Source organism: Phyllobates terribilis, unplaced genomic scaffold, assembly GCF_046119375.1.
Source record: "Phyllobates terribilis strain yellow unplaced genomic scaffold, ASM4611937v1 Scaffold_1__5_contigs__length_1240528914, whole genome shotgun sequence".
Classification (NCBI taxonomy): domain Eukaryota; kingdom Metazoa; phylum Chordata; class Amphibia; order Anura; family Dendrobatidae; genus Phyllobates; species Phyllobates terribilis.
This window is the reverse complement of record NW_027362761.1, coordinates 1,094,559,213-1,094,577,066: the sequence shown is the minus strand read 5'-3', so window position 1 is coordinate 1,094,577,066 and position 17,854 is coordinate 1,094,559,213. Positions and strand designations below refer to the sequence as shown.

General features: G+C 41.5%; 1 protein-coding gene across 2 annotated transcripts in view; it reads left to right on the top strand.

Moving 5' to 3' along the window:
- Positions 1-17,247, top strand: part of N4BP2 (NEDD4 binding protein 2) — a 96,928-nt gene extending 79,681 nt beyond the window's left edge. For both annotated transcript variants that reach the window (XM_073645794.1, XM_073645802.1), the window contains exons 13-17: positions 314-437; positions 4,828-5,010; positions 5,110-5,278; positions 10,998-11,121; positions 12,226-17,247. In XM_073645794.1, coding sequence (XP_073501895.1) covers positions 314-437; positions 4,828-5,010; positions 5,110-5,278; positions 10,998-11,121; positions 12,226-12,271 — 646 coding nt within the window. In that variant the 3' untranslated portion in view covers positions 12,272-17,247. The remainder of the gene's footprint in view (positions 1-313; positions 438-4,827; positions 5,011-5,109; positions 5,279-10,997; positions 11,122-12,225) is intronic.
- Positions 17,248-17,854: the final 607 nt, after the last annotated feature.

Here is a 17,854-nt window from a genome sequence, read left to right as displayed (position 1 = left end):
CATTTGTGGGTGTCAAAAATTTGTTATACTCATGTGTAATCAATCGCCAATAAGGAAATGATTAAAACAAACGTGATCTTTGCATTTTCTGTAAAAATAAGAGATTTCTAAACACCGGGGTATAGGAAACCCCACATCACCAGTTGCGTGACAAAAACCCCACTTCACCAGTCGAGGGTAAATAATAAAAAAAAGTTACTCCTTGAGCCCTTTGGTGCAAACTTCTATATGTCATGTTTTGTGTAGAAGCTTACCTACTGACATATGTTTAATACACTTGGTGTATTTAGTTATGTTTTTCTTTGGTCCACAGTTATTCTTTAGAGAAGACGGAGGAATTCATGAGCTCAGTATTGGAGGCCGATCCCGTGCAGAATGTGATAGCTCAAGGCTTCAAGCCTCCGGTGTCCACAGTCATTGAGAAAAGCAAGGAAAAGGTACTTCTGCATCATCTGTTGCTTAGAGATTAAATAATTTATTTGTAAAGGGTATTTTATTTTTCCCTTGACCACTTTTCCTTATTGGCTATGGTATTCTACAATGAAATTCAGTAAAATATACAGAATAGTTTAAAGGGTAATTGTGCTTTCAAGTAACTTTTTGAAATAAGCTAACCTGTATGTGCATGAGGAATAACACTAGTGATAGCCATTATATGGCTTGCATCATGCTTTTCCCCCCAGTTTTTCCCTCTGCAGGCTTTATTTGTTATTTGCAATCGACTCTGTGCTGGTGGGTGGAGAATAGCTGCTGTGATGTCTTTATACACAGCACACAGAGAGGGATTCCTTCCCTTCATTCCTTATCACTTAGAGACCAGCAGCAGCGTGGAGGACTTGATACAGCAGTACTGATCAGAGTAGATGTGAATCCAGCTCTGGGGTTAAGTAAAACACTTGTTAGAAAGCTCAGCATGATTTTTCTGTGTCCCTCTGCTTTTTTACTCACTCTCATCCTCTTCCTCCCCCCTCCTCGTCTTAATAGAGAATAATAGAAGCTGTAAATTGACACCTCAATGTGATGGCAGGACAGTCTTGTCTTTAGCAAGGTGAATTTGAGCTGATTTTTTTTTTTTTCAGAAGGAATGGTTGATGAGTTCAGGATGCAAGAGATTTGGCTGATTAGTGGAGAAAGAAGTAAATATATCTGATAAGATATATTACAAAGGTTCTTCTAGTCGCCTGCACTATTGATTTATGCAAAGTTTGTTGAAAGTACAATTCCTGCTTAATATAATAACCCGTGCTTATATAGTGCCATACATTGGAAAATCCGCTTGATTGTTAACATCACTATTTTCTGAAACTCGGTGAGAAGGATCTTTTTAGTTTGCTTTGTGCTTACTTTTAGGTTACTTGCCTTCTCTTTAAAAGTTGTAGCCTAAGGCCATGTGCCCACGTAGCGTTTTTGTAGCGTTTTTGCGCATCTGCCATGCAAAGCAATGTGAATTCGGATGTGCTGTGCACATGATGCCCAAATTAGTGCGCTGAATTCGCATTGCATTGCAAAACGCAGCATGACCATTTCTACCGCGATTACACTGCAAATTCGCGACCATTGAGGAACATTGAAACGCAGCAAACCCGTAAGTATATGTGGATTTGCTGCGTTTCAATTAAATTCAATGACCGCGAATTTGCAGCGTAATCGCGGTGCGTGTGGTACCCGGGATGAAGAGGAGACTACAACTCCTCTTCATCCCGGCTACCACGCGGTGAAAAAAAAAGAAATAAAAAAAAACCTGTATATTCACCTCTACGGCGGCCCCCAGTCTGCTCCCGGCGGCGTCCTCTCTCCTTGGCGTCCCGTGGTGTACTTGCAGGACCTGCGGTGACGTCATTTAGTCAGCTGCTGACACGTGACCACTGACGTCAGCGGTCAGGTGATGGCCGCGTGACCATCAGCTGACTAAATGACGTCACTGCAGGTCCTGGCATTACACCGCGGGACGCCGAAGAGAGAGGACACCGCCGGGTGCCGCCGGAGAGGTGAATATACAGTTTTTTTTTTGTTTTTTTTTTATACTATAGATGCAGCATTTAAAGGATCTAAGTTGGTCACACAATATAAATCCATGCGAGTTGCATGGATTTATATTGTGTGACCAACTTGTCAAGCACTTTTCCAAGTGATGCTCAAAATCACTTGGAAAAGTGCTTGAAAAAAACGCATGCGAAAACGCATGTAAAAACGCTGAAGAAACGCTTCTCTCTGGCAGAAAAAACGCATGTAAATCTGCATGTATTTTTTTCTGCCAGAGAGAGGCAAAAACGCTCTGCATCAAATCTGCTACGTGGGCACACAGCCTTATAATCACAATAATTACTACTACATGATTCTTTTTATTGTTTCTCTTATTCCAACAACACAATCAAATGGTTTTACGTGGAACTATTATTGCCAGGCCTTATCAGAATTGTATACACCGTCTGACGGACTGTGGGTCTTCTGACTCAAACTCAACAGCCCATACTCGGACCGTGAATGTCAGACTTGTGAAGCCGGCCTTGAGATCAATCAATACCTGGTTGTGATATGACACCTGCTTTTCCCCCCAATCATTTGAATAAAGGGGCCACAGTGTTTCAGCCAGGAATATTTTCTTTATTGTTTATGTAGGCAAACTGCCGTAAATATAGTTGGGTGGAAATGTAGCTCACTATAGTGAGCCTAGCGCATGTCTACAAGTCATATGTACTGTGATGTGCCAAGGAAAACAATGAAGAGAACATATCATCTGCTAAAGTGATGCCCCCTTTAGATTGGATATTCATGTTAAAGAGATGCTTTGAGATCTAGAAAGCTTGAAGCCGGCCATAAACTTTGGATGGGTGTCCCATACACAGGAGTGCTCGCTCAGCCGGGTGCTCCTGTGCTCTCTGAGAAAGCCGCCGGCTGACACGTCGGCCAACAGCTCATCTCAGGGAGAACAATGCGATTGGTAGTCCGAAATAGGATATGCGCAGTCGACATCTCCCCCAACCATCAGTCTGCTGCTGCCCCCACACACATTAGACCGTCAGGCGTACCTGTCGATATCGACGGGTTCATTGGGTTCATCCAACATTAGTCTAATGCGTATGGGGGAGCCTTTACGTTTTTCATAGTATCAATAGGTTTGTGTTTGGTATTTTTATTTATTCCATGCAACATTGCGCAATGATTTTTTTGTGGTGTTAAAGAACTCTTTCACAAGGCAATTTTGACTTTTATTTGGGTCATATACAAAAAAAAAGCGGTTTGACATTTCTTGAATGTGAAAGAACCCAGTCTTACATTTCCATTTCCTTACCCCCTTTAATTACTGACAAGTGTATATGAATTGATATATTTTCATTAAAAAAATCCTTAAAGTGAACCTGAATGCAGATCCATTCTGCCTGAATACTGGGCAGCATGCGGCAGGCACAGGCTGCGTTATTGCAGCCATCTATGTTTTACGCTAACACTGCCGCGTTTCAGAGGAAACATGCTTTCAAAAGCCCACTGAAGACGTAAAGGTCTCCCTACACACACACAGTTTGCTCTGATCACTGCTGTTTAATCATTTAAATGCTGTTGTCAAACTCTGACAGCAACATTTAAATGGACTGATTGTTGGGACACGTGCACCAGCTCCCATCGGCCTCCCTGCGATGCCATCACTGGTGCCGATGGGTTGTCATAGAGGCCTGCTAAATGCCCCCATGTATGCCATCTGGGTACCCCTACGAGATTATAATTTTCTCTATAATCTACAATACACCAGTAGTGCAGTATATAGGAGAAGTGCTCAAACTATCACTGGTTCAAGTCCAATGAGTGGACTAATAAATAAAGTAAATTAAAAAACGGTGTTTAAAATATAAAAATATTATAAAAGTTTAAGTCGCACCTGTATCCATTTAAAAGTAAAGAAATTAAAAAAATAACACGTATTATATTGCAGCGAAAGTTCACTCTATTACAATATATAATGATTTACCCTGTGTGGCGCAAGCCATAAAGAGAAAAAAAAAATAAAACACCATATTTGGCTTTTTTTTTGCCAGCAAACCTCTCTAAAAAAATATAAATTGTTACAAAAAGCAATCAAAACATTGTATATATCTCAGAAATGGTGCAAATTAGAGCTACAGCTAAGCAAGCAGAAAAGAAGCTCTAATGCAGCATCATCTATGAAAAAAGTAGCTGTGTGTCAGAAAATTACACCACAAACCATATTTATTTTTGCAATGTTTTTTGTTTTTTTTAACCATTTGAAATAAATAAAAAAAACTATACAAGTTAAATATAGCTGTATTATTGCACTGATCTGAAAAAGCATGCCTGGACATTTTTTTTTTTTAATCGAACAATGGACGTTGTGAAAACAAAAAAGCCGAATCGGAAATAAAAAAAAAATTTCAGTCTTGATGCACTTTGATTTATTTTATTTCACCAATACATTGTACGGTAAAGTGAATCGAGTCATTCAGAACTACAGCTCGTTCCACAAAAGACACTCAAATGCTTATGTCAGCAGAACAGAAGAAAGAGAAAAGATAAAGTTATGGCCGTTTAAAGTAGAGGAGGAAAAACAAAAGTGCAAAAATGAATATTGACCATAGCGGAAAGGGCTTTAACTTGGAGGATTATTTGCACAACTGCTTTGTTTTAGGTGCATTATTTGCACAGGCGGACAAAGGTTTTACAATGCAGTGTCATTACATATCCCATATTTACTGATGTCTTACTCTTGTCATTATAAAACCCAGCACAGAAACTGCATTTTGTCATCATTTTGTGTTCGTCTATGATCTGACCATGTGCACTAACCAATTGTGTTTTATTTTATGATTTACAAAGAAATTGAAGTCAGATAATGAAATCCTGAGTGAGCGATATTTCCAGGACCTGAAGTTCCCGAATTATGATGACTTCAGAGCAGAGGCTTTTCTCTACCATCAGAAGCAGCAGGAGAGCTACAGGAAAGCGGCAGAAGCTCATAACCGGGGCATGAAGCAAGTAGCGGCCTACTATGCTCAGCAGGTTGGTTCTGGCAAATTTGGAGCATGAATTACAATTATTGTATACATTGTATAATAAACGGCTGATGGATGAGATTTTATGGTCATTGCTTTACTATAGGGATATCTGTATGGGCAGAAGATGAAAGAGGAGAATCTGAGAGCAGCTGTACAGATCTTCGAGAGGTCCAACGAGTATCTATTGCCAGAGAATATATTAGATTTACATGGCCTCCATGTGGATGAAGCAATGAAACACTTGCGCAAGGTGCTACAGGACAAATCAGACGGTAGCTATATTAACATTTTCATTTCTGTCAGATTCAGAAGTAGGAACTACATCTTAAAACTGTGTGTATTAAAGTAGACCTGGAATAATTTCAGACATGTACTTTGTGTTGCAAAATGAAACATTTTTGTGAAAGTGATATTACATACTGCTGCAGAGCCTTTTAATTACAGATGGATGGGTCATGATTGTTGTGGGTGTATTAACACATTGCAGTGATATTACATTTTTTTGCTGCAGTTTTGTACAAAATTGCTGCAAAATGCAGAGGTTTTGCTGAAGCCAAAGGTTCAACAGCTCCTTACCTCCTTTTCCCTCCTGGCCTTTCTAAGCTAGACTAGTAGGTTTTGACTCTTGCGAGGCCTTCTGGCGTGGAAGGGTAGAGCTCAGTACAGCACACTACATCCTTTACACTTTGTGTGATACACTTCATGCTTTATTATATACCTAGGCTCAAAATAGTGGTAACCTGAACCTCTGACAGTCTATGTAAAGTACCTATTAAAAGTTTGGACATACCGGTTCATACTTTGGTTTTTATTGTTCTTATTGGAATGTGCACATTGTAGATTCAGACTGAAGACAGCAAAACCATGAATAAACACATTTGGAAACAAGGATTAAAGAAATACTTGTGACACAAATCAGAATGTGTGTCAAGCCTTAGCTTTCTCAAAGTACTCCCCTTTTTCTCTGATGACAGCTTTACACCCCCTTGGCATCCTTCCAAGCAGCTTCATCAGATATCACCTAGAATGGCTTCCAAGTGTCTTGAAGTAGTTCCGAGAGGTGCAGAACTCCTGAGTGCTTGTTGGCTGATTTGCCTTCACTCTGAGGTCCAACTCGCCCTAAACCATTTCAACTGGGTTGAGGTCTGATGATTGTGGCTGCCTTGTCATCTAATGCAGCGCTCCATCCTTCTTCTTCTTGGTCAGATAACCCTTACCTAACCTGAAGGAGCATTTTGTGTCATTGTTCTGCAACACAAATGATGGTCCCACTAAGTACAAACGAGATGAGATGGCACATCGTTGCAGAATGCTGTGGTAACCACGCTGGGTAAGTGTGCCTTGAAATTGAAATACGTCACCAGCAGTGTCCCCAACAAAGCCCCCCCCCCATACACCATCACACCTCCTTCCCCATGCGTCACGGTGGGATCCACACATATGGAATCCATCGTCTTGCGTTTTCTGTCACAACGCAAATCTCAAATTTTGACTCATCCATTGAACTATGTCCAGTCCTTGTGTTGCTTGGCCAAGGCAAGTCTCTTCTTGTTTGCAGTCTTCATTTAATGGCTTCTTTGCAGTAATTCAAACATAAAGGTCTTCTTCTCGCTGTCTTCTCTGGGCCCTTATGTGCCTGCCACTTGGAGTCTGTACATTATTTATGATGGCTCATATTTGAGGCACTGTCAATTTGTGGTTTCTAAGGCCAATAACTATTGATGATCTTATCCTCTGCAGCAGAGGTAATTCTTGGTCTTTCTTTCCTAAGGCATTCCACATGAGCACCAGTTTTGTCATAGCGATTGATAGTTTTCATGACTGCACTTGAGGATACCTTCAAGGTCCTAGCAATTTTCTGGATTAACTGATTTTCATGTAAATCACTAGCAAATAACTTATTCCTTACAGAGGACTAGTTTGGCATTCATTATGGGAAAAACGATTCCGGCAACTAAATAGGAAAGGGTTCTTTACAGTCAAGCAGTCAGACTGTGGAATGCCTTACCACAAGAGGTAGTAATTAGTGATGAGCGAGCTTGCTTGTTTAACCCTTTAAACGAGCACGGTCAGGTACTCTTCGAATAGTTTAGACGTGCTCAGCATTTCAGTAACAGCCGCCGCGGCTGCATGTCACATCTGTTTGACAGGCTAACCCTGCATGTGTCACAGCTGTCTAACAGATGTGACACATGCAGCCGTGGTGGCTGTTACTGAAATGCCGAGCACGCCGAAACTGCTCGGCGAGTACCTGAGCGTGCTCATTGAAAGGGTTAAACGAGCACGCTCTCTCATCACTAGTAGTAATGGCAGACACTATAACAGCTTTTAAAAAAGGGCTAGACGCTTTTTTCACAACAAGTGGCATTGTGGGTAAGAAATAATCTAGCCATAGAGAATGTATAACTGGTGTTGAAAGGTTGAACTTGATGGACCTAAGTCTTTTTTTTTTTTTTTTAACTGTAATTATGTCTTAAATTAATTATGGATCGACATTTCTTTTTACTCCCAAAATTTTAACAAGGAAAACCAATGTATGAACAGATGCATCCAAACTTTTGACCTGTACTTTATATAAATTATTGCAGACTTCTTATAAGGCCTCTTTCACACATCCGGATATTTTCAGTACTGGAAAAAACAGTACCGGAAATGTCAGTGTCTGTGCGCACACGTGTGGCAACCGTGTGCCACATCAAGATCACACGTACCAGCGCCTGGGAATCGGCAGTACAGTTATCGTTGTTCTCAAGTGCCGGGTGCTACAGGCATCTGTCATCATTGTCCCCTGCTTGCGCTGCGATCAGCGCGAGCAAGAGACAATGTTGAAAGTAGTATTCTACTCCCGCTGTGTCCTGGTGTAAAAATAAGAATAAAATAAAAAAAAATACTCGAGTATACACCAATTTAGTATGGTGGTGGTCTTCCCCTGTAGGGAATGGAAAAAGGGGGGACGAATTAGTATGAGAAAATGTAACCCTATAGAGAGTGTGCGTAGGTATTTAGGTACCAGCGGTTATTACCTAGAGGTCTGATATTTCTGATATATACCGGTGGCAGGATCGTCCACACTTGCTTATAAAGGGATGTTAGGTAGGAATAAATTAGGGTTATTAATAAAATAAACGGAGAGGGTGGTCTTTCGATTAGAGTATATTATAATTACCAGTCTCTAGGATGGGGCTGTAGTTGTAGTTAATGTCTTGTTCATGAAAATTTTAAGCAGGAGATTGAGCAAATGAAGTGATGGTTCCTGCTGCGAGCCTAGGTGGATGAAAATAGGCAGATATAATGACAACCTAGTCAGGTAAAATGTGTGTGGAACCAGTAGGAGAACCGATGCTGTTTTATCCTTCTCGCATCCTTTTCACCTAAAAAAAATAAAAAAATAAAAAAAAAAAATGCTCGCCTGTCCGAAGGGGTCCCCTGCTGTAACCCATCTGACCGCTCACCCGGGGAGAATGACTCGCTCCAGCGAGTGGTGTCCTGTCTCTCACTGAGCTCTGCACAGAGCAGGGGTCCGCTCGCTGCAGCGAGTCATTCTTCCCGGCTCCTCTGCATGAGCGGTCAGGTGGATTACAACGGAGGACACCTTCGGACAGGTGAGTATAAGGATTTTTTTTATTTTATTCTTATTTTTACACCAGGACACAGCGGGAGCCAAATACTACTCTCAACATTGTCCCCTGCTGGCGCTGATCGCAGCGTAAGCAGGGGACAATGATGAGGGCAGCGTTTAGCACCTGGCGCATGGCAACAGCTCTAACTGTACCGCTGATTCCCAGGCACCGGTACGTGTCACACTGATGACACATGGATGTAATCCATGTGACATCACTGTGCACGTGTGGGGCCCGTTTTGCGGCCCGTGCTGCTAGCAAAAACTGACATGTCAGCATGTGGAAACACACTGACATGTGCACAGACCCCTTCATTTGAATGGGTCTACGTGTGTCAGTGTCTCCAGTACGTGTGGAAACAGTCACCACACGTACTTGAAACACTGACGTGTGAAAGAGGCCTAAGTTAATGTCGAACACACTTATCGCATCATGATCAGTCAGCCATCTCTAATTTATATGTTGGTGTCCAATCTCGACCAGAGGCAAATGTCAGAAGAAGGATTGAGCATCTTAGATTTTAGCATGACCGATCATTACTCTTAAGAGGGATAAACAGAGTGGTGACAGTGGCTTATATCCCTCTACCAATTGAAAACACATGCATGCTTAGCTCAGGAACCTGATGATATATACACTGCTCAAAAAAATAAAGGGAACATTCAAATAACACATCCTAGATCTGAATGAATGAATGAAATATTCACATTGAATTCTTTGTTCTGTACAAAGTTGAATGTGCTGACAACAAAATCACATAAAAATCATCAATGGAAATCAAATTTATTAACCAATGGAGGCCTGGATTTGGAGTCACCCCCAAAATTAAAGTGGAAAAACACACTACAGGCTGATACAACTTTGATGTAATGTCCTTAAAACAAGTCAAAATGAGGCTCAGTATTGTGTGTGGCCTCCACGTGCCTGTATAACCTCCCTACAACGCCTGGGCATGCTCCTGATGAGGTTGCAGATGGTCTCCTGTGGGATCTCCACCCAGACCTGGACTAAAGCAACCGCCAACTCCTGGACAGTCTGGTGCAAAGTGACGTTGGTGGATGGAGCGAGACATGATGTCCCAGATGTGCTCAATCGGATTCAGGTCTGGGGAACAGGCGGGCCAGTCCATAGCTTCAATGCCTTCATCTTGTAGGAAATGCTGACACACTCCAGCCACATGAGGTCTGGCATTGTCCTGCATTAGGAGGAACCCAGGGCCAACCACACCAGCATATGGTCTCACAAGGGGTCTGAGGATCTCATCTCTGTACCTAATGGCAGTCAGGCTACATCTGGCGAGCACATGGAAGGCTGTGCGGCCCTCCAAATAAATGCCACCACACCCACTGCCAAACTGGTCATGCTGAAGGATGTTGCAGGCAGCAGATCGCTCTCCACGGCGTCTCCAGACTCTGTCACGTCTGTCACATGTGCTCAGTGTGAACCTGCTTTCATCTGTGAAGAGCACAGGGCGCCAGTGGCGACTTTGCCAATCCTGGTGTTCTGTGCTAAATGCCAAGCGTCCTGCATGGTGTTGAGCTGTGAGCACAACACCCATCTGTGGACGTCGGGCCCTCATACCACCCTCATGGAGTCGGTTTCTAACCGTTGTGCAGACACATGCACATTTGTGGCCTGCCGGAGGTCATTTTGCAGGGCTCTAGCAGTGCTCCTCCTGTTCCTCCTTCCACAAAAGCGGAGGTAGCGGTCCTGCTGCTGTGTTGTTGCCCTCCTACGGCCCCCTCCGTGTCTCCTGATGTACTGGCCTGTCTCCTGGTAGCCTCCTGCTTCTGGACACTACGCTGACAAACACAGCAAACCTTCTTGCCACAGCTCGCATTGATGTGCCATCCTGGATGAGCTGCACTACCTGAGCAACTTCTGTGGGTTGTAGAGTCCGTCTCATGCTACCACGAGTGTGAAAACACAACCAACATTCAAAAGTGACCAAAACATCAGCCAGAAAGCATTGGTACTGAGATCTGGTCTGTGGTCCCCACCTGCAGAACCACTCCTTTATTGAGGGTGTCTTGATAATTGCCAATAATTTCCATCTATTGTCTATTCCATTTGCACAACAGCATGTGAAATTGATTGTCAATCAGTGTTGCTTCCTAAGTGGACAGTTTGATTTCACAGAAGTTTGATTTACTTGGAGTTATATTCTGTTGTTTAAGTGTTCCCTTTATTTTTTGAGCAGTATATGTATGATATTGTAAGCTTTACAGGATTCTCTGAAATATTCAGTATTTGCAGAGTTTAGTAGTGATTGTAGTACAGTAGGAAGCCTTCAACTTGCATCTGAAACCAAACACGTCAAATGTTTTTTGTTTTTATAAATTTACATAATAATTATTTTTCCATTTGCCAGCGTTCAAGCAGAATGGAGGCAAGTCATATCTCCTTGTGATCACAGGAAAGGGAAACCATAGCCAAAGAGGTGTTCCTCGCATTAAACCTGCTGTGATAGATTTCCTCACTAATCATGACTACAGGTAATCCTAACCATGCAAATGCAACGGTTTAGTCTTGGTTGGGACTTCCCACCCTTAATCTTATCTGCTACATTCTTACAGGAGCTCCTTGGTTGGCTCCAGAGGAATTGGCAACCTTTACAAGCTATGCTATTTCCTAAGGGTGTGCTGCCCACCCTATTCATGATTTAAAGGCAATCTGTCAGTAAGATCAACACAAGACGCATATATGGGAATGCAGATCTTTGAAAACTACATCCATTAACTCTTTATATATCTTTTATCTGTTGCTGCATTCCTGAGAAATCCATGTTTACATTCATATGCAAATGAGATAAAGTGCTCTGGGTACTTCCCAAGTCTCTGCATTCCAGGGTTGTTGTCCCGCACTGCACCAGGCTGTTTAGCCTGATTGATAACTCACTGTCTGTGAGAAATCAGACAGCTATTAGTCAATCTATAAAGTTTAGTGTTAGGCAGAGAAACAACATTAGGAGGCAGAGGCTCCAGAAGTGCTCCGTCACGCCCATAGCACGTAATGCCTGATTTGCATTTTAATGAAAACGCTGATTTCTCAGGAATGCAGCAGCCTATAGGAGATATAAAGGTGTCGATGGATTTAGCTTTAAAAGATTTATATACCCTTTGGGAGGGGTTATCTTTCTCTCAGATTCCTCTTAACTTTGGTTTGTACCCTCCATTGTAAAAGAATACAGAATCGTGTTCTTTAATTTATTTTTCATTTTCTGTGCATAATTATGGGGACACCCATTATGTATTAGCCAGAGGCCACTGGCATTGGGCACTGGGCTCTGGCTGATGCAGGACAGCAGGGGACATTTCTCTTATTACATCCATATGTCCTATTAGACAACCTCTTGAATTTATTCCATTAGAAGTTGGAGCCTTTGTCTTCCATGTTAACCTGTTAACTCCTTAATGGCCATCAGATGCCTTTGTGCGTCTGAGTCTTGCATGTCTCCTACTGAACTTAACTCAGTCCTAAAATTTGATGTTGCAAATACAATTATTTTTCCCTCATTATTTTCATTCTCTTGCAGAGCTTTAAATTACACAAAATTTTGAAATATAACCCTAATGAACCTTGTATTTCTTTTAATTTAGATTTCAAGAAAAGACCCCCGGAGTTCTCCGAGTAACATTGAAGTGAACCTGCGACTGTACTATAAACTAGTCGGTTGGATGTTGGAGGTGAATAGTACTTAATCTGAGTGGCACACCAGCACCATACAACCAAGAAAATAATGATGTGTTTATTTATATATTTTTTTAATCTGGCTGCTATGTGGTGACAATATAGAAGTGTTTGCTTGTTTTATAGGGGGTTTCACCATGTGGGGAGTATCCGCCGCGCGCCCCTGTGGCCACTGACTGTTTTTATGACAAAAAACTGGTGCTTTATTGGCGGACCTTTTGTCTGATTTGCTGAATAGAAATTTTAGTGTGATCTTTTATGTTTCCATATTTGAAACAAATAATCAGTGTCAATATTACCAGTGCTGACTGACCTTACTGTTCTTTTGATTTTAGGTACCTGTGATATTGGAGTATGATGGTGCTGAGCCAAATAATTTGCCACTTTTGGAGCCACTTCTAATGCTCCGTTGCAAGTCTGGCTGTAGAAAGCAGCTAGAGATGAGTGCATACGAGAGATGAGTGCATAAATTTACAGGACCCTTGTCCAGCGCCCATATTGGTAGCCGCTGTATATCTGTTCTGTAAATCGCCTCCTACCTGCTGGAAGCCCCAGCACCTCTTCTGATTTGTAAGCACCATCATCAATGCAGCATGACACTCATGACGCCACACTAGGCCTGCTGATCAGTAGAGGTGCCGGGGATGCTGGCAGATAGCAGACAGGTTGCATGGCTGCTATTCTGGTGGCCATGGACTACTGATGTGGCTCTTTGACTAGGGTCCCACAAATTGATTTGCTCATATCCACCACTCTGCCGCCATACAGTGAAGAGGGACAGCAGTGTCGGGACCACTGTACTAAGCGGTGGCGGTCTCGGCACTGGGGCTTCCAGTGAGCCGACATTTATCATTTATCCTGTGGATAGGGGATAAATATAAGCCACTATGATAGCACATTGCAATTATATTAGACAATTCCTAATTCTGCAATTAAGCAAAATTAACAAGCGGCTCCAAATATGGTGCTCAGCTTCAGTTATTAAAAGGCTATTTCCGTTAAGAGTGTGTGTTGCAGTATTGTTAGTCTTCATTGCCCGAGGACTTGATTTTATATAGTGTACCAGTCACACAGACACACATCCACATATAATGCAGCTGTTTAGTATTTGAGAATGTAGTCCATGCATTTATGAGGTGTAGTGTACCCTTTCCCTAATTATGCCTCCCAACAATTGGGGACATTTCGGGTATGTGCACACATTAAGTATTTGCAGCAGACATTTTCTGCACCAAAAATATGCGCATTCCTGCCTTGTTGTTGCATGCATTATTAATGGTCTTTTTTTTCTCATTCATTGAGTGACAAACACTGCAAAAACGCTGAAAGAATTGACATTCTGCAGATGTGAAACTGCTTACATTGATGATCTATCCGACCAGAGATCATCTGTTGTTCAGTCCAGGACAAGTCCATTATTACTGCTGGTTGTACTATGCAGATAGCAGCGTAGCACAAAGTAGGCTGCGTTCTCGTGACAAATTTTAGACTTAAAGTTTAACGTTCATGAACTGAATTGAGAAAACCTGTCCAGTGATTGCTAAAAGCTACAAGGTCACTTTCTCTGTGCACAACTTCATCTTCTAGTTCTCTACCAGGTTTAGGATCTCTATTTACGGAGAATGGAAATATTCTGGTTTTTACAATTAGTCTGAAACACTTCTCAAAGCTATTAGTTTTCTAAAGTTTCATTCCGACCATGAACACATCCAAAGCACAAAATCCTCTCCTGTCCTAAAAATTGCTTACGGTGCAGATAAATGGCAGCAGTCTGGAGTCCTAGCTGTTCAGCATCACTTGCCATAAATAAGTAATTTTGTACCTTGTGTAAATGCTGATTTTCTGAATCTGTGTTTTTACTTTTGTTCCTGCGCCTCTCCATTTCTGTGATATTGCCCCTGCTTCATTGTATGTAAAACTAGCCTTTGTTATCCAACTGGGCGTGGTCCGTAAGAAGACTCATAGAGAAGTGTTGAAGAACACACCCACTTGGCTAACAAGAGTTAGATTTGGGGTTCATACAGACGCGCATACAGTGCAAATCGGATACTAATGCTCGGACTGGCCGCGTTTCTCCCTACCCGGACATGACAGCCTCATAGAAATACATGAAGCTGTCACGCTCTGGTGGGGAGAGCCGCCAGCCAGTCTGCGCATATCGGTCCGAGATCCATGGATGTCTGCATGAGCCCTTACAGATATGGAAAGCAACGGAGAGGTGGAGAAATAAAAGAAAAAATACCATATTCAACAGAACAGTGGCGCTTACACCAGATAAAAAAAATGATGTATGTGACATGTCTCCATTAAGCCGAGAGTGCTACTTAGACTGGATACAGCTGCAACAAACTCTCAGCTGCGAGTAGAAAAAGGTCTGTGCACATTTTTAGCTTCAGGGTGTCGGTGTTCACACTCACTGATCTTAAAAAGCGCTGAGGAATTAAAATACAGGTTGCAGAACTTTTTATGTAGCAATTAATCTGTTTAGACAGAATTAGAAAAATGTCTGCTTTCTTATAGAAACAGCTCCACGCTCGTCCACAGGTTGCGTCTGGTATTGCAGCTTTGCTCAATTAAAGTGAGCAAAGCCTGGATACAATACCAATTACAACCCATCAACAAGGGTGGCCCTATTTTTTTTTTTTTGGGGGAAGACTGTTTTTTTCTAATTCTGTACAACTCTTTAAACTTTTAATCTCTCAAGACTACAGCACTATATTAGTTTACCCATCCCCTAAACACTGGAGATTGCCTTTTTCAACATGAATATAGGGACCTTGCAGGGAATATATTTTTTTGTCTTTGGTTTATTAACCATTGTAAATTAGTAAAGGCCTTCCTCCATTTTAGGATGGCAGCAGGCACATCTACTATGGGTACAATCACTATTGTAGCCAGATAGTGGTGCCTTATCTTTATAGGGCTGCATCCAGCACAGCGGTCTGTAGTCCACATCTTTATCCTAACTCTCCACTCATTTTATTTTTTTTCTTTATCACAATTTGGAATATCACAGTCTTTTATTTTTAGAAGTCGTCACTTTTTATTTTTAACAATTTTTGTTTTTAGTTGGAAGGAAAGTTGAACACCAAGAACTATTAAATTTGAAGTTTCTTAATACTTGTTAGCTTGCAAAGAAACATTGTTTTATTTCATCTGAAGATTCTCCTGGATTTGGCATGAGGGTTTATATTTTAATTTTTTTATTATTTCCATTTTCAAATGATCCTTTAAATTATTTTGTACTATATACCATACCTTAAAAATGTTCTGTACTTGCCTTTCTTCTCTTTAACACAGTCTATTTAGAGTGACAAATTCTTAGGCTACAGGCAGCACTAATGTATTTTTTATCACAGAAACTATGTAGATATGTTTTTACATGAATTGATTGAATGAAAAACCAATTTCTCGGCTCAGATGTTTACTACTAATTTATAATCGGCAAAGATAATGGAACAAAAAATGCTCTGCTGTTTAATGCATGAAGGAGCCTCGGGCACTGTGCACACTGGCATCATGGCTTCTGTTCATATTAGAGTTATGACCTGTTTTAATCTTCTAGAGGTAAACCCTGATTGACCTCATTAATCTTAATGGGGTTTTCCGAGATCAGAAAATAAATTGAGTCAAAGGAGAAGAATGATATAAAATAATACACCTATCACAAATTCCCTGCCGTTCCTTCGCTGGTGCTCCCCTCCGGTTTTCGTTCAGTGTGCTGCAGCCAATTAATGGTACACTATTGAGATGAATGATTGACTGAAGTTGTTAAAAGGAACCTGCTAATAGGGTCAACCCCCTGTGGGCATGCAGGTCTTTGAAAGCTAAATCCATCTACACTTGATATATTTTATCTGTTGCTGCATTCTAGAAATCAGCTTTTTAATTCATACGCATTCCTGACAGAGCTTTTCCTGAGCTTCTGCCACCCAAGGTTGTTTCCCCACCTCGCGCCTGACTGTTTAGCTCGATAGATAGCTCACTGCCTGATGTTGTCTATCAATCAAGCTAAAGTGGCTGGTGCTGGACAAGGAAACAACCTTGAGAGGAAGAGTCCCAGGAAGTGCTCTGTCACACCCAGAGCACTTAATGCCTCATTTGCATATATACATTAAAATTCTCCAGAATGCAGCAACATATAGAAGGTATAAAGGTGTCCATGGGCTTTGTCTTTCAAAGACCTGCATGCCTTTATATGCGGTTTGGGCTGTTTGATCTTACTGACAGATTCTCTTTTAAGGAGTAGTCATGTTCATCATCTTGGAGCACAGTAAACACAGACCGGCACTGCAGCGATGATATGTCCAACTACCTACGTGACCTCTGGAGCCAGTTACTGGCCTCAGTCATGCCTTATTGCAGCACAGAAAATAAAAAGCGTCAAGGAGCAGTGGTGCCATGGTACTGGACTGGCAGGGGACTTATCAAGTGATTAAAGTGTCTTTCACTATTTTATGGAATTTTCCTCAATGCACCCAATTTTTTCTGATATCGGAAACCTTTTTTAATAGGTTCTATTAGGCTTCTGGTCGTTTTTCCGTGTGCTCAGAGCCTTATTAATGCCAGAAATACAGTGCTTGTTGGAGTTGAACTTCTTTTTTTTCTGGGATGTGAACACATGTACAGAGCATTATATATTATGTGTACATACTGGATTTTTTGTTTTATGTGGAATGTACATATTTTGTATGGTCTTGGAATATTTTTTACAAGGGAGCATTCTGCTGCCATTTGGTTTCATGCGCAAAAGAAAACCATTACCAAATATTGTGTCTGCCATATGTTGATGTGTGGACCATGGCATAGAGGTAAATGCTATATTCTATTTTTATAGCTTGGTAAATTCATCTTTTATGGCATGTATGTTATTTTTGTTTTGGTTTCTTTTGGAAATGTAAACAGTTTTATGGATATTTTAAAATAATACAAATAAAGTCGATTTTTAATTCATTCTAAGTCATTCTTGAATGTTCATGTGTTTTATAACCTATTACTTTATAAAGTACAGCCTGGCGATGGCATAAAGTGCAGTGACAGGTGTCTTAGAAAATATTTTTGCCTTAAAAAAAAACAAAACCCCAAATAGCAGTAGCGTAGCTACCGGGAAGGCAGAGGGTGCGGTCGCCCCATACTCAGACTGACCCACCCGGAGCTACGCTACCCTTAACTATATCGGTGTGTGCAGGGATCGCATGACGTAACACTGGTACGCGATCAGAGTGTCGACACCGCTGGAATGGCGCCAGAACCGGAGGTGAGTATAAATTTTATTATTTTTAAAGGGGAAAACATTGATTGAGAAGGGGTTATCTGAGTAGTGGACAACCCCTTTAAATTGGTTATCCAAGACTTTTGAGCAAGTGGTGTAACAAGTAAAACGAAATTCTGCATGACCTGTCAGTGTTCTACAATTTGGGTTGAGGACACTTATTGTATGTGGGCTGGTGAATTTTGTGTGCCAGCGCTGCTATTTAGCCCTAGTCCAGCCCTGAATCACCCCCATTATCTGAATGCAAGGAAGAGTGTGAACTTGTG